Source organism: Aythya fuligula, chromosome 3 (assembly GCF_009819795.1).
Source record: "Aythya fuligula isolate bAytFul2 chromosome 3, bAytFul2.pri, whole genome shotgun sequence".
Taxonomy (NCBI): domain Eukaryota; kingdom Metazoa; phylum Chordata; class Aves; order Anseriformes; family Anatidae; genus Aythya; species Aythya fuligula.
In genome coordinates this window covers 13428964-13452308 of record NC_045561.1, presented here as the reverse complement: position 1 = coordinate 13452308, position 23345 = coordinate 13428964, and the positions used below count along the sequence as shown (strand labels likewise).

At 45.5% G+C, this 23345-nt stretch overlaps 2 protein-coding genes across 2 annotated transcripts; one reads left to right on the top strand and one right to left on the bottom strand.

Annotated features, from left to right (window-relative positions):
• Nucleotides 1-1474: 1474 nt before the first annotated feature.
• Nucleotides 1475-6634, top strand: LOC116487169 (MLV-related proviral Env polyprotein-like). The gene is made up of 2 exons (XM_032183809.1): nt 1475-1832; nt 3748-6634. The coding sequence occupies exon 2, from the start codon at nt 4218-4220 to the stop codon at nt 5265-5267; it is 1050 nt and encodes a 349-aa protein (XP_032039700.1). The 5' UTR covers nt 1475-1832; nt 3748-4217; the 3' UTR covers nt 5268-6634.
• Nucleotides 6635-6668: 34 nt separating this feature from the next.
• On the bottom strand, nt 6669-21837 carry SEC23B (SEC23 homolog B, COPII coat complex component). Its single transcript, XM_032183808.1, has 20 exons — nt 21816-21837; nt 21418-21653; nt 20367-20424; nt 19618-19704; nt 19168-19404; nt 18822-18907; nt 17887-18031; nt 17197-17355; nt 16250-16365; nt 15330-15453; nt 14773-14853; nt 14326-14415; nt 13731-13837; nt 13401-13554; nt 11915-11992; nt 11469-11630; nt 10565-10651; nt 8984-9139; nt 7919-7984; nt 6669-7091 (listed from the first exon to the last, which is right to left on the bottom strand). Exons 2-20 carry the CDS (start codon nt 21636-21638, stop codon nt 7002-7004), a joined length of 2304 nt encoding a protein of 767 aa, XP_032039699.1. The 5' UTR covers nt 21639-21653; nt 21816-21837; the 3' UTR covers nt 6669-7001.
• Between the last annotated feature and the right edge of the window lie 1508 nt (nt 21838-23345).

Genomic DNA, 23345 nt, shown 5'->3' with positions numbered 1-23345 from the left:
ACAGGGAGGTGTCTGCAAGGGCAGGGGCAGTCCCCACAGAAAGGAAGGTCTGCATATGCAGGGGATGCGGTCAGCTTCCTTCAGGTGGGAGGCAGCGTACAGGAGAAGCCCCCAAAGAAAGGAGGTCATGTCCACAAGGACATGGGGGCAACCTTATAGAAACAAAAGTTACAGTCACAGCAGTGGGAGGCAGCATGTGTAAGGATTAGGGATACCCCTATATGAACAAGAGCCTGGCAGAGGCAACCTCCTTTAAAGAGACCCAGAAGCTCTAAGAGGAGGGGAAACCCCTATAGAAATGAAAGTTAGCAAACTCAGAGAAAGAGGTAATGAGTATAGGGACTGAGGGCAGCTGCACACAGGGTCAAATCACAAGACTTGGTCCCTGTACCTGAACACAGTGCCCACAAAGACCTGCGAGGGGACAGCAGGTCTCTCGTATAGGGGTGCTGTTTGCTATAGGAAGCAGTACTCCTGGAGCCACATTACACAATACAAAGCTTGCTTGGTCTTTCAGAACATTCTTCATGCTTGTAACAGAACAAGCACCACCACTGAGCTGGGAAATCTCCACAAAAAGCTGCAGCGGGTACATGGTCAGACTACAGGGCACAGGACACCAGGCAGCACACAGGCTCATTAACACACCACTCTTAGATGACTTATTCATGTTTAATAACTTGAACACAAGTGCAAATATAGCATTGATCTAAGCAGGCGAGAAGGTTACAAGTTTTGCAAAGTGATTTCAGTGATGGAGCTGCTGTTTCAACAAAACAAGAGAGTTTTTGACCGACGGTGCGATGCCAAGCTCCAAGACGACTTTCTCAGACAAGGCAGCTCTCCCCCGGCAGCACAGAGTTCAGTTTTCCAGACTACTCACTTTTCAGAAGGAGGGCTGTCAGTAGGGTCAAAGAAAGATTTCACACGCCTGAGCAGCCGAGTAGCAGGAGGCACAAAGTCCTTGTTATACGTTGCTACCGTTGTGATTTTTATCCCTATAGGCGTATCTGTAACGACTACTTCCCGAGAATCCGAGTCTTCTACTGGAGGATGATTTTCATTCTCTAAGGCATAAAAGAAAAACAAAAAAAGTTTAGTACTGTAGTGTTTCACTGCTGTGAACATTTCAGTCCTGTTATTTCCCACCAGCAGCCTGCTGAGGAGGACTTAGCTGGGGGGGCACAGCGAGCCAGCAGCACCCCCGGACCCCCCCCCCGCTTCACCCCCCGGGGCCGGGGTCTACATCCAGCACCCCCAGCCCTTCAGGCGAGCCCTCCCGGCCCCGTACCGTCCCCGGCCCCGTCGCTGCGGTAGCTGTAGTGCACCATGCCGCCCAGCGCCGTCCAGCCGCCCAGCGAGTAGATCAGGGCCCAGCGGGCGTTCCACACGGCCGCCCGCGCCGCCATTATCCCCTCACGCCCCCTGAGGGGCGGGACATGGCGGCGGCACCGCCATTACGCGGCCGGGCCCGCCCCGCCCTCCGACCCTCCCTCACAGCTTCCCCAAGAAAGCGCTGAGGCAATCAGCGGCTGAAATTAGTTTTAGTATTTCCTACTGCTTTTTCTTTCTTATTTTTTTTTCGGAAGTGGAAAGGAGGCAGGCCAAGCCAATCCAATAACACATTTGGTGCCGTGACTCGGATACGGGTTAACTTGGCCCGGGATCCAAGCTCAGGGGAGGCGCCCCCATCTTCGGATGGCCCCCGGGTGGACGACACCCCGTCCAAGTCCTGTACCCTAAATCAGGCAAGCAGGCAAAAGAACGCTGCAGTACCCCATATTTTTTGTGCACAAAGATCCAAACGAAGGCTCAGGACTGAAATAAGTGTGGTAAGTGGTTCCGCTCGGCCGGGGTGGGATTCCCAAAATGTGCCTGAATGAGACGCTCCTGAGGGGCGAAGTGAGTGTGGACAGCAAGCCTTCGGACCCCATGGGGGACCCTAAGGCAGGATTGCCCGATATACCACCAGATAGTCCCTTGGGGCTAATGATTGCCCACTGGGAGGATTGGCCGTCCAGACAAGGTAAAAGTAGAGAAAAGGTGGTACGTTACTGTATGCAGGTGTGGGGTGGGAAACGGATAAGAGGAGACCACCTAATACTTAGTCCCAAAGTGGTCCAGTAATGTGTATTGGGATTTATGAAATTGCTAAGAAGACTGTGGGAGAATGCTTAACATACCAAAAGGTTAATAAATAACAAGTTAGAGAAAGAATACCTGGAGGGCGGGGGCTAGCTAAGAGACCATTTGAAAAGATACAAGGTGATTTTACAGAATTTCCCAAGGTTGGGAAGTATAAGTAACAAAGCATTTAGCAAACATCATAGGAAGGATGAGATCTCCACCGAGTGGCTTGAAAGACTACCCTGCCACTCCTGTGAGGCAAGCTCTGTTAAAAACTCAGTTTGTGGCAGAACCAAGAAGTGGAGCTCCTCGTGGACTCCGGGGCAGAAAGATCTACTGTCCAGACAGTGCCCCGGGGATGCTTACCTTCCCTGGAGAAGTTAAAAGTAATAGGAGCGAAAGGAGAACCTTTTAAGGTCCTGGTAATAAAGGGAGTAGAAATAGAGGCCCCCTCTCGAATCAGAATAGGATCCTTTTTATTAGTGCCTGAAGCAGAATATAATTAATTAGGAAATAGCAGTTAAATTATGCACCCTCACTGCAGAGGACGAGGCAAAAATCAATCCTGAGGTGCGGTACACTCTTGAGTCGGTAGGGAAATTAGACATCATCCCTTTTGAAGTTACCATTAGGAATCCTGAAATCCCCATAAGGGTAAAACAGTAAGAGGAATTACCGAATGGGGAGAAATTATTCGTAGATGGATCATCAAGGGTAATAAATGGGAACCCAAAATCAGGTTACGCCATAATAGATGGGAACACCTCGGAGGTAAAAGAATCTGGTCCTTTGGACGCAACCTGGTCGGCCCAGGCATGTGAGTTATATGCAGTATTAAGGGCTTTACAGCTGCTGAAAGGAAAGCTGGGGACTGTGTTTACTGACTCTGGATATGCATTGGAGTGGTTCACACCTTTGGGAAAATCTGGGAAGAACAAGGGTTAATAAATTCTCAGGGGAAGGGTCTGATACACGAGGCTCTGATAAAATAAACCCTGAAGGCCTTGAGAGGACCTAAACAGATTGCGGTTGTACATGTGAAAGGTCACCAAAGAGGTACCTCTATTCAGATCAGGGGAAATAGCTTAGCTGATGAGGAAGCAAAACGGGCCGCATTACTGGTAATAAAAGAAGCAGAACAGGTCAGAGAAACAGCAAGAGGTAGCAAGAGCTTTACTGCCCAAGAGGCAGAAAAACTGCAACAAATGGGAATCGTTGAAAAAGAAGGAAGGTGGGCACTCCCCGATGGCAGGGAAGTTATTCCTAAAGGCATGGAGAATAATGAAAGAATTCCACAGGCAGACCCACTGGGGAGTACAGGCACTTGTGGCTGAGAACACAACCTCGGACCCATACTGTGATCTCCCCTTTTGAAATGTTGTATGGGATGCCTTATGATTTAGAAATATCAGTTGAACACCCAAAAGTTAAAAGAGCATACCATCGAGCTCATGAAGCGAAGACGGGAGCTAATAAAGAAGGGATTAGTAGTACAGAGGCCACCCTTAGATATGGCAATACACGAGATTAAGCCAGGGGACAGGGTAATGATTAAAGCTTGGGGAGAATCCTCCCTGACCCCTCGTTGGAAAGGATCCTTTCTCGTTTTACTCACCACAGACACCACAGTTCGAACGGTTGAACGAGGATGGACGCGTGCTAGTAGGGTAAAGGGACCCGTCCAAGAATCTCACTGGGAGACGGTTAGAAACCCCGACAATCTGAAGATCACGTTCTAGAGAAAAACTGATAGGTGAAACTATCTTCTGTGCTGATTTTTGCATTGGTTTTTGGGCCGATTTCTGTATTTGTTATCCTTCTGTTTGTAAAGAAAAGTGGAGGGTTCATTGCTCCTACGGGTATCTTCCTAGAGGTGATTGTGACAGGTACTGCGTGTGGGGGTGGCAACCGGGAAAATCATAAAGGAATCCAGAGAGTGGTGTTATAAGTCCTGAGAAGCATCGCTTCTGTGTTAGCAAGCTCTGCCCAATGAAGGCAGAAAACCCTTCAAGTGGCCTGTAGAAGGACAGTGGCCAGGATAAGGTGTGGAGCTAGGGGAGTGAAGCCTATTAATTAAGGTGGGCTGGCTAATGATGAAGGAGGTTCCCCTGAAGACTACGGCTGCTGCCAAGAAGATGGTACACCCCGTTGCTCTAAGCAAACGAGGAGGCAGAGACGTAATGCTGTGGGGATCGAGGTTGGTGAACCACCTCCGAAATCAGCCCACGAGGCCCCTTGGAATGCCAGTTCCAAGCCAGGTTACCCCAGTACCTCCCCAACACCTCCCACCTTCTACAGGAAGCAATAAGGGTAAAAGACAAAGCGCCCACCAAGAACTCTGGGATACCCGTAGTAAAGGTAGGACCCCTCCATTTTTCTCGGGCTTAACTTGGTTTGTATGGGTAATGGGATTCCTGATAATCTGGCTGGATGTAGCAAAGGGAGAAGAGAGCCCCCACCAGCTCTATAAGTGGAGTTTAATTAGGTGGGATGACCAAACTATCATTAAGCAAGTGACTACGGCAGGTGCACCAAGTTTCCTCACATCTCTTTGTCAACTAGCACCCATAAGTCCGTGTCTGAACCAAAAGGGTTTTTACTTCTGCCCCAGCTCGAACCCAGGAAGGGGATATTGCGACTATCCCAACTCCTACTATTGTGCTTATTGGGGCTGTGAAACAATTGCTTCGGATTGGAGTCCAGGAGCAGGGCAGGATCAGTTCCTAACTGTAGGATACGGACCCTACGGGTGTACACCTCCAAGCCGAGACTGGAGCGGAGGGATTCGGATGCCCTATGGAAATTGCGAACAACTCTATGTAAATGTAACGAACCCAACCGACCCTGCCTGGCTCACAGGGCAAACATGGGGGGTGCGATATTGGGAACCTGGGGCTGATAGAGGAGGTTTAATATTTATAAAAAAGGAAAAAGTAAAGAATCCCCCTCAGGAAGTTGGTCCCAATAAAGTCCTCGAAGGACCCGAGATAAAGATACCACCTCTCCCGGTTGCGACAAGCACAGTAACCCTGGTTATGGATAACACCATACCACCTCCTGCAGGTGTAGCTGAGGAAAACCCTCTCTGGAAAGCAATGCAAGCTACTCATGATACCCTGAATGAAACTAGTGAGCACTGATGCCTCACCCTCCTAGTGCTCTTGGGGAGAGAGGAAAACCAGGATAACCATGCAACACCTCTCTGGGACAGGAGTTTGCAAAGTACCGAAATCTAAGCAAATGCTTTGTAGCTCCCTCCAACCCCCTATCAACAAAACTAACAAAAAGTGGGTCATTCCTCAGGAGGGAGCTCGATGGATATGTTCTAAAACAGGGCTTAACCCGTGTGTATCCCCTGAAGTGTTTAATGCCTCTCGAGAATACTGCATGCAAGTCACTATTATTCCACGGATATTATACCATCCAGAAGGGGTGGGGACACTGAAACACATCACATCATAAAAAGGGAACCTATAATGGTGGTTACAATAGCCACGTTATTGGGCATCGGGACGGTGGGGGCAGGAACTGGAATAACTTCTCCCATCCAACAGCAACAAGGGTTTAGTTCCCTAAGAGCAGCAGTAGACGAGGACTTGGAACGAACAGAAAAGTCGGTAACAGCATTGGAAAAGTCTCTAACTTCATTATCGGAGGTAGTGTTACAGAACAGGACAGGGATGGATATCCTTTTCCTACAGCAAGGGGGACTCTGCAGCATTCGGGAAGGGCTAGGAAAGTGTAGAAGAGAAGCTCAACAAGGATGGTATGAGTCTTGGTTTAGAAGTTCTCCCTGGTTAACTACCTTGCTATCGCCAATAGCTGGACTGTTGGTACTGTTAATGCTTATTTTAACCTTTGGACCCTGTATACTGAATAAGGTCATTGGATTAGTAAAGAATAGATTGGAGGCAGCACCCCTAATGTTGATATTTAAACAATATGAACACCAAGAGGATGATGAGGTTGTTAATAGAGAAACTCCCATCCTCTCCCTAGCCCGAGAAACCATTACTCGGTTTGATGAACAAAATAATAAAAACCAGAAGGGGGGATTGTAATATATATTGCATAATGAATTTGTCAATCAAACTGATGGGGTTCATCTTACAAAATGGTTCAACCACTGCAACTTTGTATAGCCAGAAAAGTCCCCAACCCCAATATCCTGTTAAATAAAAGGCAGTAACTTGAATGTCCAACTAAGGAAAAGACGATCCTTGGCACATACTGCGCGTGCTCCAACCAGCAAGGCCACAATCCACAACGCAGAGGAAGACTACAACCTTCATCCCCATGACCACCAGAGGGGTCCGTGACAACCCCCTAGCAACAGGATGAGCAGTCACAGGGGATACCAGGAACCAGGATGCGCCACGTAAACCCGGAATGACTAGCCTAGAAAACGGGGACTCTGGCAAGGGTGAGCAGAGACTCCCCGGCCACCCAGTGCTGTTTTATCTGCTTGATCGCTTGCTTGAATAAATTCTATTTTGCTGAACCATAATTCAGATTGGCTCTTCTGATTTATCACCGCCACGTATAACAACCCAGTTTTATTTTTCGTTATTGCAGGTTGCTAAAATACACCGTTTAAAAGCAAAGAATGTTACAACATAAGGTAAAGACTGCTAAAGGCTACTTCAGCTCTAATTACAGTATGAAAGATGTGGAGTGAACAACAGAGACAAAAAGGAATACAAATAAATTAATATCTAAAAGGGCAAAGTACAAAACTCTCCCCCCATATTTATTTCATTCAGTATTTAAAAACCGTATTCTAAAAGAGAAGGAAATGTAAATAGATCCTTCCACTTTTGTCATCACCATGATCCACGTAACTCTTCTGTTCTCGCTTCTCTGTTCGATCCAAGTCATGATGCACTGGACACTGCCAGCTTCTTCAGGTGGTCCATGAACACCTGGAGGCTAACATCATCTGTCAGGATTGGAGCTCCTGATTCCTGCAAACAAATTAAAAAAATAATGAGTCTCAAATAGCACCAGGGACTAACTGAAACCAAATCAGAAGTCAGCAGTCTACTAACACTGATCACCTATTAAATCAATCACCTTTTCCTTATAAAGGGCAGACCTACTCAAAAGACACCACTCTTTGACAACTGCACTGACAACATCCTTCCGTGTCGTCTGCACCTACAGCAAAAAAGCCTCTTCTTTCTAAAGCAATAGGAAGTTTCCTGCCCAAAGCTCTACACATACAAGAATATAAATACCTGTTATTTGCAGAAAAATTAGGTATGTATCCGTATACTAGGTACTTCTTACAAAACAATACACTGTGTCCTAAGCACAAAATGCTGAAAACAGGGAGGATGGGTTCCACCAAAGAACAGAAGCAGGAGTTTTGCCATCTACAATTGAAAATTCTATTCTGAATATCTTGTCATGTAGCGCTCCCACCAGTACCAACTATCAATAACTATGGACCCAAATAATCATGTTGAATAAAAATTTAACCTTACTAGACAAATCTAGTAAGTCAGTTGTGTCTTTTACATGGTACACCTATAACAATCTCAGCCAGTAATTCCATCATAAATCCTTTCATGCATAGAAGTGACCTTGCTGCTTTGTGCTGCAAAGCACTGTAAAGTTTTCAAATCCAACCACAGATGTCTTGCAAAAAGCTGTTAGGTGAGAGCAGGACAAACATAGCCAGTTTGTGGCCAAATAGCATGCGATGAAGCAGGACTGCCACTATGCAGACAAATATGCAGATGTACATTTTACAGCGTTTCTAAACATAAGCAGCTCTTCCATTGCTTACCTGGCCCCATGCATAGAGGTTATTGTGGGTCTGAGAAGGGTTCACTTTAGACAAGAGGAACCGGGCCTATTAAAACAAAACATGAGAAAACTGTTTTTACAGAAGGGCAGCCTTGTCAGCTCTCATAAGACTTACCACCTTAGACACATGAATAGTGATTTTCCTCTGCTTTTACAAGCAAGATGATAGTTTAACTTAAACAGGTTTGAAGTTCAGAAATAGCCCTACTCCAAAGACAATTTTACTGAACTTAAAACTTGGGGCATCTTCCTGTTGTCTGAAAAAGAAAACTGCAAGTTCTGCTAATTGCATTATCTACCGAGTAACAGCAGGGAAGGGAGTTTACCACCAGGTGGTGGCAGCTCCCTATGGGCGCCTCCATTTCGAAAGCAAGGATGTCACCTTGAAGGTCTGCCCAAGGGACATAGCTCTGCTGCAGCAAGCGGTGCCTGCTTGGCAGGGCAGCTCTGGCTCCACGTGACACAGCCACGTCACCAGCAGCGTCCCGTGCAAGTCCCCATCTGCATTGCAGAAAAGAGGTCAATGGAGAACCAAGGTAACACTCACAATATCAGAAATTAACACCAAAATTTAGTTTTGGAGTATGGATTCCTGCCTCTTCACCCCTACAAACAACCCAGCCACAGAGAAGCACTGAACTACTGCAGTTCTGGAAAGAACAAAAATAGGAACTATTTTATATCCTCATCTAGCATCCAAGAATAAAAGAACAGATGTTCAATCATTGTGTGACTTATGGTCATGGCAAACTAACCGCACTCCCTGTCTTGAGTAAGCTTAGATACGTAGCCAAGTCATTTATTTCCCACCTCTTTTTGGGGGAATAATCCCCCCACCTTCCATTCTCAGATTTCAAAAGCATACATTGAGAGTGACTGGCTTATTAAAAGACAAAAGTGGCTCATGAGAAAATATACAAGCTCTATACTTTTAAAAGCTAAAGTACCACTGTACTTAACTTACAAAACCACTCCTTTTGTAAAGCAGGAAAAGACAGGTATTTGCTTTATTCAACAAAAAGTGTTCCTGAATAAACCTCCTTACCTGACTGCCCCCATGCTCAGTGTGGATGTAACGTGGCATTGGGAATCTAGTCTGCAAGATTTCCTGGGCATCATCCAGCGGGGCTTGCAGTAGGTGCTTGAAGTTTTCATATTCAGGCATGTCTTGGTAACCAGCTTTCTGCCACTGTGCAATAGTCTATTGACAGGGAGGAAGATAAAAAGTGGTAGAGATGTCTACAAGCCTCCCCTTTGTAACTGGCACTTCTTCAGGCAGAACATCACACATACTTCCTCTTACAGAATACGAGACAAACAAGCTTTCACTGTTCTGTCAATAATATTGTTTAGTTTCTGTTTGTTCCTTAATTTAAGAAAAGGCACTCAACACAAAATTGGGTAGCAGCCTGTGCAATACAACAATTTGTTCAAAGAAAACTGCAAGCCATTATGTGTCAGCCTGCATTGACATAGAAGTACCAAGAAGCTATAAAATCACTGACATTTGGAATTTGACTTGGTCTTAAATAAAGCAACCACGGTACTACACTATTTTCAAGTGACACTGGTAACTGACAATTGCTCCACACATAGGCAGATCACACACCTCACTCTTCCTTTGTCTAATTTTACCCAGCTGCTGAGTGTGTTACTTCAGAACATTTAAGATATGTAGACACCAGTTAAGGTGACTTTGGGAGATTTATTGTTGTTGACTCCACCATTCTACTGCTCATTTCACTTGCATATCCCTGCTCTCTTCTCAGAGAGAACAAACACTACGTGGAGGAATGTTGGGAGCCAATAATGGAGCTGCTGCAAGCTATCATACCAAAATTTAAGCATTCTAACAACAGTCATTAAATATCAATAGCTCAGTTCAAAAATGAAGGGAAGAGTTAAGACATCTCCTCCAATAAAAAAAAATAACTAATAGGAATGTTTGACCATAAGCCAAGATGAGTTCATTTAAATTCTAGTTCGATTTCATGTTTAGGTAGAAGAAACTGCATGTGGGCTACTCACCAAGCAGGACCGAAAGGATATGAGGGGGGTTAAAAAGATACCAAATAAAAGTGGTATTTCCAGAGAAAGAAGAGGAAAGAAAGCCAGCTTCAAGGCTTTGGATATTGACCTAAATCTGAAGGTTCAGAAGGAGCCTGCACCTAAGTGCTTGTATCAGTGATGATGGAAGGAATGCAGGAGCAGACCTCAAGAGCACCCAATATTTACAAGCAGGAACTGCCAAAATTCATAACTGACTTCTTTCAGAGTAGCAGTATTTAAGTGTCAAAACCCAAGAACCAACTGTGTCATGTATCTGATGAAAAACACTGCAGCTCCCTCTGCCCTGCTGAGTTTCATCCTTCTCTGGCCTTTTCCAGGCACAGCAAGAAAAGTTCACCTGCGTTACCAAGCTAACATGACAGCTGTTGCTCACTGCAGAACACATCCGTAGCTACTCCAGTAGGGTTTTTGTGCCTTACAACTGGCAACGTGTGTATGACATCATTATGCTAGCACAGGCTTTGCAAGCAGTTTGTTTTGTACTAACAGTCACATCGTTTGCCTGCATGGCAGGAGGAAGAGTGCAAACAGAGAGCAAGAATGCATTTCACCATACCTCACCAAGGTAAATAACTATCTGGAAGAAGGTATCCATCAGTAGGATTCTGTCAGGAAGAATACTGCTGCTGTCCAAAAGCACCGGCTGCAGAAAACAAAGAAGGTCAGTCACTACTTCACCCTCAGAACTGTATTAACCTTCACAGTTGGGGGGTAACAATTTGCTCAGCCACGTATGTACAGAGGAGACTGCCAAGGGCTGCTCAGCCCACGAGAATGCCTTGCAGAGCACCATCAGCCTCCTGGGGCATCACTGAATGGAGCGGCAGGTCCTCAGCTACTGTATGAAACGCGTGTGAAAGCAATTTCTATGGCTATCAAATTTAGTTTGAAGTGATCTTAAGCAAAAGTTTAAAAATATATATATATATATATATATATACACATGGACTCTGGCAAATACTGCCAAGAACGTTTTAAAGTGTTACTCCAGCAGCTTCTGCGTTGCTTTCCTGCCAGACACACTCCACTCAAGGTAGCTGTTAGAGTTTGTCCAGCAGTTTAACAGTGCTGCATAAACAGCTGAAAACAAGCAGCTGGTGAGAGATTATGACCTGCAAGGGCTGAGGCTTGCTGACTTACACAGTGGAGGAGGCAGCCTTTGCAGAGAAACAGAATTGCTACTGAGAGCTTCAAGATTTGCCAGGTGTTTGGTTTTTGGTGGTTTTTCTTTGCTGTGTATATGTGTGCGTTTTAAAAGCCTACTGAAAGTATGATTTACATACTGAAAGAAAGCCTATTGAAAATATAATGTATACTTCACATCATCCCAAGTCATCTTCTAGCAATAACCTTGATTTAAAAAAAAACACACAGTGGCCTTTTTGACAAACTATCATTATTCTGACTGAGTGCTCGTTATTTTGGTTTGATCCACCTCTTTCTGTTAAACACAGGCTTACCTCAGGAGGTCCATGGAAAGAATAAGCATAAAGGATGGGCTGGATCATAATGAGAGACTGGGTCAAATCTTGCCTAGCAAAGTGGTGGCGGTAATAAGAAGATTCATCTGGACTGTTATTAAAGACCTGCAGGAATGGGGAGCGTCGCAAATGGAACATGAACTGCAACAGGAAGATGAGTAAGAAGAGCAGTGTCAGTAAGGTTATGCTGAAAGCTCTGTACTTGGAAATTTGTATAGGTGAACAACAAATTCTTTGGAAAAAATCTCCCAGTGAAATCCTCACTACCAGTCATTTGCAGCACTAAACTACAGGACCAGCCCAGCAAAGTCAAAAAGCATCTGTTCCTTCCCCTGGGAATCTGAGGCACGGCACTAGATGCTTTATCATCACTCTCCCTCACCCTTGCACATTTTTCCCAGAGCTCCAAGAAGATAAATTCTTACCTGAGGATACAAAGAAAATGATTCTGACAATCTGAAGGAGTTGGGATCATCTTTGTTGTACTGTCCAAATTTCTGACACTGTAGGAAGCAAAATGCATACTTTGATTATATCCCTCTCCCACACACACACCCCTCAGTACTAACTTTTTTTGAAAGTTTTTTTTTTTTTTTTAATGTTTTTAAACAGAGCAACCAAGTCATGAATGCAACAAGAAGTAAAATAAGAACAGACTTTAAATTTGCTGTATATGTCAGTGACTTCTGTATCTAACTGGAAGGAGAACGACGACTCACTAAGAAAAATCTAGAGTTTTGAATCTAGATCCAAAGTTATCTGAGAATTAAAGAAATGGTGCTTCTAGTACCATCCATTTTTCCATTGGATCAGGGATACTACATCATACTTAAGCTTTGTACACTATGAAACACTTCTGCATCAACTCTGCTTCCTTCTAGAGCAGAGGCAGACTGGAATTTCACTAACTGCTTCACTGAAAACAGGAAGCATTTTCATTAAATTTCTTTATCAATTTAGAACTTCTTTATCAATGATAAATGACTCCACAATCATTTCAGCATGTGGCACGCCCATGTGTGTTTCAGTGCTCAAATTCCTATTTGACACTGGCTGTTTTTTTCCAGTTTTTGATGTGCCATAACTGTCAGTATCAAATCTGCACACATGTTCAGACAATCCTGGAACAGATTTGGTTTAAGTAATTCCAGCCTGTGAAATCTGAAGACAGAGACAGAACGAGGACACAGGACAATGCCATTAGCTGGGAAGTGACAACTCCTCTCTAGTTGATACTGGTGAGAACCCATCTGAAGGCTGCGTCCAGTCTGAGACTTCCCAGTGCAAGACGTAAGAGGACGTTCTGAAGTGAGCCTAGCAGATGCCACCAAACTGGTCAGGGGCTGGAGCACCCAATGCAGGAACAGAGGCTGAAGCAGCTGAGTTTGTTCAGCCTAGTGAAGAGTGGGACCTGGGGTCATACTGTGCTGTCTGCTGATACCTAGTGGGTAGCTGGAGAAATGGAAATTCTGACTGCATATAATGCAAAAGTAGTAAGTCACAGTAACTGTGATCAAACGTTGGAACGGGCTGTCAAGAAGCAAGACAACTTCCATCCTTGGAGATCTTCAGAACTGACCTGAACAGGACCCAGAGCAACCTGCTGTAATACAAAGCTAGCCCTGCTTGAACAGGGTGCTGAGACCTCCAGAGGTCCCTTCCCACCTGCACCATCACGGTTCCACTATCACTTCTTTCATCTCAGGTTTGGCCCTTTCAGGACAATGAGATGCTTACCTACCCCACCACAAATTTACTGATCATATCATCTTCCAAGTATCACTACAACTACGGGACTGTGATCAGAGCACAATGAAACAACACAACCTGGAAAAAGAAAGGTGTTTTCATTCCAATAGACCCTTTTTATTTGAATTAAGACTGCACCCAACTGCAGCCTACTGGTCTTACCAGTCTGATCAGCTGCCTGTCCAGCCACCGCAGGACATCAGGCCCCTCCTCAGATTCAGCTCTGTACACTCCTAGCCGTGCCATCAGCACAGCAGCTGCTTCCTGGTCAAACGCAGCTTCTATGTGCTGGAGTTGACTCTGTGCATCTGCCCAGCTGAAGGATTAGTAAAGGGTTAGTGCGTTCATTGTCAGCAAAACCCAAACCAGATTTATCCCCCCCATGCCAAATACTCCGTGGCCAATGCATGCAATAAAAGGCTAAAACAATTCCAGCACAGTCTGTGCTGAAGTTTCTGCCATTCTGCCAAAGAACTGGCACAAGATACTCACTTTCTGGCTATGGTGGTGACACGAATGCGTTTCTGTGTACTGGAGTGTTGATACTGAGTGACGAACTGCACTGCCCCTCGGCCTCCCTGAGGAATCGGTGCATTGTGCTGCAAATGAAATAAGGTAAGCCTTCAATACAGGCTGGCTTTGACTTAGCTCTGTACACTACAGGGACAACTCCAGGGCATCAACTGAATAATCATAGAGTAAATTCAAGCTTGAGATGGACAAGAGAAGAGAAAAACATCTGCTTGTGAGCCATCTCATATTACAACTCAGAGGATCAATTCTCCAAGAATTTGAAAGCAATTGTCCTTTTATTCTCCAGAGCACCTAACAGCAAAAAGACTATTTCTTCTTTGCGAATGAATGCCATCAGAAGAAGACAAGAAGAAACAATGCAGTTCTTGTACAAGAATTTGTACAATAAAAACGTCATGCAATTTATGCATATGGAAACAACCTCTAAGAAAATTACTTTGGCACTTTACAGCCATCCATCGAAAACACAAGCAATGCCATTTTGTTTCCTGGCCCTGTTACAACTACTCAGCTTGTAAAAATGAAGACCAAAAAGAGAAAAGCAAGGGCTGACCTGATTTACCACTTCAAAGTAAATGGCCAGAGTTGTGCTGGGATCCAAACTACAAATCTTCCATTGAGATGTTCCTCCAATTCCAAGTTCCTGCACAGAATTGAAAAGAGAAAAGCCTTTTTGTCTGTGGCAGTGGGTAAGGCAAGCCGTTAAATTCCAACCAGAGCTACAAGTCATGGCAGTCCTTCTGCATTTCTTATCTTCCGGGTATGGATTGAGTTACGGAAGGGCATGCAGTTACAAAAAGATTTTATAGGGCAAGAACTTAATCTAGGAAAAAATGCCTTTTCCTTTCCAAATCACTCTTCTTGAATCTCAAGATTCAAGATACACTCTCACATTCTAGCTGACCTCTAGGTCTAGCCAGAAATTTTGCACTGTTTCCTACTTCAGTATAGGTGTGGGTTTTTTTTGTTTGTTTGTTTTCTTACCAGATTGGAAACTTACATTTTCAGAAACACACGGTCCTTTAGCATTCAAGGATACACATGGTCCAATAGCTCCTGCAATTTTCAGCTCCCTAGATGTCTAGAACAAGGTCAAAAAAGTTTTCAAAAAGAAAGTTAGTAGAACAGAACATATAGAGACTGAATCAGCTGCTCAGCTTTGATCAGAAATTTAATATATATGGCTACCAGGGAAAGCACCTTTGAGTACCTTCCCAGGTCACCTACTGCTACAGCTGGTGAACATAGGAGAATCTACATGGCCACATTTTAACAGTGGAGACATATCCATAGTCACCATGAGAGAGTATGAAATGTTGCTTGCTGAGTGAGGAAAAGCAGAATTCAGAATTTTACTTTTAAGAAAGAGGAAAAAATTAATAAACTTTCAAACATAAAACCCTCCACTCAATCCGTTATAGTACTTTTTGCAAAGCAGGCACTACAGCTGACCTCAAACAAGTAGAAAATTCTACCACAGAGATATTTAACCAGCTTTTCCAATCAACAGCACTTGCATTTTCCAATTAATGTCAGCCAATTTAACTGGACTCTCACCTTCACTTCCAAACTTGCACCAAAAGCCATCCGAAAGTCCCCATTGAACCCTTTGTTAAACACCCGCTGGAAGGTCTGCTTGAAGAGAGAAGTGTTGAAGGAGTCTCCCATCACCATGTGTCCTCTAAGAGGAAAACAAAAACAAAACAAAAAAAAAGAAATTGAAACAATTGGAAAACAGAAGTAAACCACAAAGGATACACCCCCCCAACTCTCATGCATGAAAACATGGGCAGAAACTGTTTTAAAAGCATGCATTTGCATAGGTAGAATTCACATTAGAGAACACAGATTAATAAATGCCTCCAAAGCCAGACAAGCTAATGCTCTTTTCCAGCTTGCTTTCTCAATTTATTTCTTGCCATCCTTTCATCTGCCTTAAAAATGCTCAGGGGTTACAAACATCTCAACCCAAAGAGAGCTTTGCTCAGCCTACTTCCCCTGAGAAAGCAAAATGAGCTGTTAAGCAGAGAAAATCTTGCCCACACAAAGAAAGCTTCTGCCCTCCGTGCCTGAAGCTCTGCTCTTCTGATGGTGCCTCAGTCATGCATGCACCACAACGCACGGGATCTACATCCCATCAATTCTGTGAAGGACGCTTGTTACCTCCCAAGGCATTTGAAGGAGGCAGAAGGCGTTTGCAAAAGACATGTTGCACCATGCTTTAGAATACCTTTCTCAAAAGCAGGACATCAAGTTTTCTACCAGCAGTGTTAATTCATGTGCTACTGTGAGACTTCAGAAATGTGGACTGGGATCAGGGAAACTTTGCCATATAACTCCTGGCAAATTCAAACCACAGTTTAGAATAAAATGACAAAAATCTCTCCCTTTTGTCTTGCAAACTAGCTGCTTTCTGAACCATTCTCCCCCTCCAAAAAATGCAGGTGCCACCTTTGTGTTTCCTGCCGTGAACATACCCGGTGAGGTTTGCACAACATTTCATCTCCAGCAGTCCAGTCTGATCCAGGGCACAGGCGTAGATGTCGATGCAGTGCCCGTTGGCTGCAGTGCGGTTGGCCAGAGTCTCATAGTGCTGGGGAGAAAAGACAACACCACAGTTTTAGGACGCTGCATCAGGCAATGTCTCTTCTGCTCTCCAGCCGAGGCCAACACATTGAGGTACAAAGCACAAATGAAACCAATAGCAGGAGTGTAAAGGTAAACGGCTGTCTGCCTGAGCACACTTCTCCTTCCTAGGGTGTCTCCCTTGGATAAGCTTGAATTGCAAGTCACAGGTACAGAGAAGACATGAACTGCTACCCTCATCCACACACAGGCTCTTTATCTGTGATAACATACAAGAAATTCAAAGGTTTCTAGCTGATAGTAAAGAGGGCACGTATGATACTGCTTCCTCTAAGCTGCCAGGCACATCTCGCGCCTGAAATTTTGACTGTTCTTTCATATGTCAAGAGACAAAGCAACCTTTGAGGAAGCTACCAGATCTTGGGAGTACAGGCTTTATTTTATCCTCCTCCCTGAAGGAGATTCAAAGATCTCCACCCACCACGAGCTAGGAAGTAGCACTGAAATACTTCTCTGGGAAGGCACAAGTCCAGGCTGCAGAAGTAACTAACAGCAAGTCTCTTTCACCGTTCCCTCGACCTTAATACACAGAAAAACTCGTACATTTCATGGACACATGCAAACATACGTATGTTGTATATGTAACAGACATACCATTCCCATATCAAGAAAATGGGATGTTTGTTCCCTGAAGAAGGATATTGGACAGCTGTCTACATGGTCTTATGTCACGTCCCAACACTCACAACACCATTTTTGTCTTTACACACACACTGTGCCATGCAACAAGCCTAAGCTGCTGCCAGTGGCTTTGCCCCCAGCTGACACCAGCACCTACTTTGGTGGCCTTCTTCATGAACCTTGCGTTGTCCTTCTCGATGTCATGCCACGAACGAATGGGTGTCTTCAGTTCATCTCCCACCACCATGCCCGGTCCCTGCGTTGGAGGCCCACCTGTAAATAGCATTATTCTGGCCCCTGTGTTTGGAAACGTGCCCTAAAATAAAAATAAGGCCTTACATTAGCGAGCAGGGAGAGTAAAAGGGTGTTTAAAACAGACAACACTTTATTTAGAGGAGCATCTGCTTGCTCTTCTGCAATATCATTAGGAACTGATCGCTGTTACAGGCAGCCTTGACAAACAGCAATGCATTTCCTGTCAGGCACCCTCTGGTTTAGGCTCAAGCTACATCAAGCATCACAACAGGAAGCAGGCAGTTTCTGTTCTTTCTACATATATCTCAGATGACCCTCAGATAAGCCCAGTACATGCAATCGACTCCACGTGGCCATATGCACAAGGATCAGAGACCTTTAAACACCTGCATTTTCTGTAATGTAATTTACATTTAATGTAAATTCCCAGCCCACTCTGCACCAGCTGGCGCTAACTCTTGTCAAATGCCAGTAGAGACAAAACGCATCGCTGCGTCCCAATGGAAAGGGGCCACAAACCAAGCTGGACTGGGACCTGCACGTGTCTCAGCAAAGACAGCTCATCTCAAAGAAACAGCAGCAGCAAGAGTACCTCTAACAAGCCAACAGCAATCGAAAGAGCTACTCCAGTGGAACGTAAAGGCCTCTTTCCCTGGGTCACTGGCCACGGGTCCCTTTGCAGTTCTCCCAAGAGATCTGTTAAATTCATGTCAATCTTATGAACTGGTTGCAGAAACCTGAAAAAAAAATAAAATAAAATGAAATGTTTTCCTGCTTACAAATCCCTTCAGTTTAAGAGAAGAAAAGTGCCTCTGTTCCTTGCACACTTAAATTGCACTGAGACAGAGTTATCAGAAGCAAAAAGTCATGTGGCACACTCCTACATGTACAAACTTTCCAAGATAACAGGCCTGGGCAAAATAACAGAACTGACCAAAGCAAGTCATCGGGAACCAATGAGAAAGCAAAAAACACACAAAGCATAGGAAAGGGACTTCACTGGTGATTTTGTATACCAAAACACATTGAAAATGAGGAACTGAGGAAGAAAACACCACGTTCAACAAAGGCAAATACAGCTTCATTGTTCACGGTCACTGCCTGCCAGCCAATCATTTTTTGGACTTGATTGGGCAAGGAACAGAAGGTGACATGTAGACGTGTTACTCAAACAAGGTCCCTGTTGGCTGGTGAACCAAAAGACCTTGCTCTAAACACATACAACCCCTAAGCAATAAATATGGGTTCCAAAGACTGCTACCTTATATTTTTCAAGTAGCAATCCAGCCCAAATGGCAATTACATTCTTGCAACTGCAAAACCAAGATACTACAGGAGCCTAAAACATAGCTCTAGTAAATCCCATCCACACATATCCCATGATGGAGGGAAATAACTGTGACAAGACAACACCATTTAAGTCATCTTACAAAAAAATCCTCTTAGGAAACCTAGGTTTAGAAGTGTGATCCCAAAGGGTCATAAAACATCTTCCCTGATCTTCTGCTGTGTTGTTGTAGCACTTACCTGCTTGAAATAGCAGGTTGCTCCTGAGTCTGAAGAGGTCTTCCTTGTTGAATGGGGACAGCTGGCCTTGAAAGCCCAAGCATATCCTACAGAACAGAAGAAAAAAGGTTTAGGAAATTAGGAAATCATCAATAGATCAATCATGCAAGATATAAACATTCTATCTTGGACAAGCTTCTAAACATTCACAATGACAAAAAGACATAGGAGGCACTGGGAAGGTAATGGCATAACAAATAATAAAGAGCACTGAACCTTCTTTCCTCCCTCAGAGCTTGAAAGACAGCAGTGGTGTCAACAGAGCTAAGAGGAACAAGCCACTGGCCTGACAGATGGCAGGACATACCTGTATTTGCTTAGCCGTCAGGTCTTTCGTGCCCCTAAACACGTAGCTCTTGGAAATCCCTTCACAGCTCAGTTCGTGAACCTGGACCATTCTGCCAAAAGTGATAAGCCCCACCAGAGCATCAGCAGGCAGCAGACTCAGGGACATCTGGAGGGACTCCTTCAGCGCCTGCAAGTCCTCCTCTTCCAAGCACGTGTCAACAACATACAGGAAGATCAACGGTGTCTGTGGACCTCGCTGGTGTGGAAAGAGATGGGTTTACTACGCATGTACACATGCTAGGTGACACTTCTTATCATGACTCCAGTCAAAAGAATAAAATGAGCCCTATCTTAAGCATCTTACGTAAGTCATACTTATTTCCATTACCTTAATTAAAACAAATACATACAACAGATATCACCAACAAGACAGTTCTGGGGGCTGCAAACTTGCCTATGACTCGCTTACCTGCACAATGTATTCAATTGTTGAAAACTGAGGCATAAGCTCTGCTGGTTGATTGACTTCAGATATGCCTGCATACGCTGGAGGGAACTGAAAAACAGAACCAAAAATTAGGACAAGGAATTTGCAGGGCAGAAATGTAGGGCCCTCCTCTGCAGTACAGAGGCTGCCCTGCTTGTGATGTGGTTGTTCAATCCTATTTACTACCACCACACCAATCTGATTAATTCATGACAAGAGCCCGGCTTTCCTAATATTGCTGCTTTCCTAAGCACAGATATTGGTGGCAAGCAGTAGAGACAGCTACTCACTCACCCCACTCTAAGTGAAAGAGTGAAAGGCAGGACTAAAGCAGTAGCCATGTGTTAGCAAAAAAAACGTTTAACCATGCAACGTTTTCTAATGGCAAAAGCCTTCCCAAACCTACTAAGTTTCATACTTGGCAAGAACAGTAAATGTCAAGTGCAAAAAGAACCACACTGGAAACACATGTGAAAAAAGAGCTAAACAGCTCGCTCTTTTGTGTGCCCTCCATGCTGGTAAAATCAACAAAAATGTTGAAAACAGGGAAAATGTCACATAAAACAGGCTCATTAACAAGTACTCTGGCCTGGGTTCATTAAGGGAAAAAGGCCAAGGGATGAAATCTAGAGAGGTGGAATTTCTGCTCTTTTTAACATCCTTTGCCAGGGGAGGCCATCAATAAAACACTCAATGAAAACATAAGAAGGCTGAGGCTGTTTTCAACATACCTGATTTCTCTGAAAACAGAAGTTACAAGCCCAGAGCTTGGCCCGATAGTCAACCTGGCTGCAGGGAAAAGGCAAGGCATTAGTACAACTGCAGGAACAACCTTACAGCCCAGCTTCACAGTTATCTACACTGCTTCATGGCACTGAGGAAGAAACAAAACAACAGATGCTACAGCTTGAATGACAGGGTTGTAGCGATTCAGACTCTTGTTCTAATGTCAGAAAGGCTGTTAGCTCAGCCAGCCTGGCTGCTTCCAGGCTTGTCAGCATGAGGGACCACCAACAGCTCTCTGAAGCTTCAGCTTTGGTAGACAAAAGTTTATGTCTTATTATTCTTTCACTACGCTTGGGCCTATCTCAGTGATCCCGTTGTTTGTATAGCTGCAGCACACAAGTGCTCCAGTCACAAAGCAGCAGGAGCCACCCACCCACATCCTGTATAAACGCAGAACAAACTGCACCGAGGAGTTTACTCTCCTCAGCCCAATACATACAATAACTGCTAGTGCAGTAAAGCCTGACCATATTCTTATTTCATGGCTTTGATCTCTTCCTACTTCCTCTAACTAGTTTCCTTCCTTTTTCCTCAGCCTGATGCTACGCTCCACGTAAGCATAATCACCATGTGATTTTGGGACAAAGATTTCATCTTAAATTCTTAGGAAAACCGCAAAGATAACCTAGATGCTCGTATTGGAGACAACCCACGACTAATAGGATGTGTATAAAAACAGGAAACTAAATGAACGCCGTGGCCCAGAGGACAACGTCAATATAACCAGCATTTTCGTTTGTTCATTTCATCATTTACCACAAAGTTCTCTGGGATGGTAACAGGATTGGTTGTTTTCATGTTACCTTCAGCTTAACAGCCCTCCTGAAGACAATCCTCTCTCTTCAGGTTCTGGCATTTAACACACCCAGCGTGCTTTTACCAGACTCACTACAACTACACGAAGAACGCTGACAAGCGCCAGGCTGAGGAAAAGGAGGAATGAGGCAGATGAGGATAACGCCTCTCTCCCAGCATCCCCAGCCGAGCGCCACGTACCAGAGCGGGTTGAGCACCGCTTTGCAGGTGGGCCTGCTGCACAGCACCGGCTCGTACTGCAGCGGCGGCAGGTCGGGGCGCTCCTTCAGCGGGGTGAGGAGGCAGGCGAGGGGCACCACCATGCGCGTGGCCTCCAGCCGGCTGGAGGGCCAGACGTTCCAGCTGAAGCGCACGCCGTCGCGCTCCTCATTCTGCTGGATGAACTCCAGGTAGGTCGCCATGGGGCTGCAGCAGCTCTGGAAGGAACGAAGCAAGTTGACTAAAAACTCACCAAAACCAGCAAAGAAACACGAAAATCCCACAGTCGATGCCCAAACGCGAGGTGGGCGCTGTTGCGAGGCCGTGAGGAGGCTGTGGAGCCCCCTCCCCGCCGCCCACCCGCCCTGCCCTCACCTCACCTCAGCGCTCCCGGCCGCTGACGCCCGGTCCCGGCAGGCCCCGCTCCGCCGGTAAGGCCAGCTCAGCGGGACGCCGCCTGCCCGCACACAAGATGGCGGCGCCGGCACGCCCCGCCGGCATCTTGCTTAAGGGCACCCGCCCGTCGTACAGCGTTCCGAAAGGGGTGACCACAACAAACGTGGCGGCGGCGGCGTCGGGAGGCCATCTTGGCTAAGGGTAGAGGGCGAATGGAGGGAAATGGGTGCCCTTAGTAAATATGGGGGAGGCGGCGTCCGCTCCCTCACGGGCACTGCTGGGCTGGCTGGGGGGCGGAGGAGGAAGGGGCTGGCTGAGGGGATGACGAAAATTCCCCGTAGCAGCGCCCTCCTAGGCGTGGTATTACGCTTGGGTGCTTTTTTTTTTTTTTTTTTTTTTCCTGTTTTCTGGCCCCTCTGCCAGCGTTAGGTTCACTAAAGCACTTAGCAAGTACCGCGAGCTGGCGCACGGAGCAGAATCCCAAAGCCCCGTGTTCATACACAGGCTGCCACCAAAAATCCCAGCTACAATTTTCCCACTCTGTTTACCTGGAGCAATCAGCCAGCTCAAAAATAGAGGGATGGCGGGGTACAAGCCTCCATCTGTTCCATGTTTAACAACCCCAAGGAGAACACTTCGAACTCGGCTTCCTCCCATCCCCACCCACCAGACCTCCACAGCAGCACCAAGTACAATAATTAACAGCTGGACTTGATGACCTGAGGGGTCTTTTCCAAGCTAAACGATTCTAATCAACTTTCTGAGGGAGCAAGTGAACCTTTTCAGTAGAAACAGACCATCCGTGGCATGCCTTGTGGGACATACATGTTTGTCCCCAGGCTCAGCACAGCCGCACGCCTCGCCACCCATCACCCTGACAGATGTTTCCAGCTACAAAAGCAAAAAGGAAAGGGTCTGTGTGGTGTGGAAGGTGGTCCTGCGCGTTAAGGTGTCTACACCCTGTTTCAAAGCATGAAATGTCTGGAATCAATAGGAGACCCTGCTGTCCCCACTCAGTGTGGTTTTCTCCCCAGTACCTGCTCTGCACGTGGAGGCAAAAGCCAGCATTTAAAACTTTTTTCTTTTTCGTCTCAGGGCAGCCATACCAGGAGGAGACAGCAGATGGCACTCGAACAGCACCAGAGGAACAACCACCACTCCACCTCCTGCAAAGGTGAGATGTGTAAGCAAATTAATTAAAAAAAAAAAAAAAATCCAAACAGCCAATCAGCCACAATTTGCTTTAAGCTTGTCATTGTTTTAAACTTTGGACTGTGAAGGCTGGGCACGTTAAACAGTACCTGGCAGCTGTACTTTCTCTCAGTTCACAGTACAGCCTGGCACTGTAGTTAATGTTTCTCTTGGAAACAAAAGCAATCCTGCACTTCATCTCACATTAAAATGGCATTTGGGTGTGACCTCCAACTTGCCTCAGGACTGCTGCTTACCGCTGGGCAAGCTGCACACCATAGGGCTCATAGGAACGGGACTGAGCTCTCCAACACAAGAGGTTG

Coding starts and splice junctions, on each gene's coding strand:
- SEC23B (XM_032183808.1), bottom strand. CDS start 21,638: ATGGCGACCTACCTGGAGTTCATCCAGCAGAATGAGGAGCGCGACGGC. Junction 14,854..15,329: donor GTGCAAGTTTGGAAGTGAAG/GTGAGAGTCCAG, acceptor ACCTTGTTCTAG/ACATCTAGGGAGCTGAAAAT. Junction 13,838..14,325: donor ACTTTGAAGTGGTAAATCAG/GTCAGCCCTTGC, acceptor TTTCATTTGCAG/CACAATGCACCGATTCCTCA.
- LOC116487169 (XM_032183809.1), top strand. CDS start 4,218: ATGATGAAGGAGGTTCCCCTGAAGACTACGGCTGCTGCCAAGAAGATG.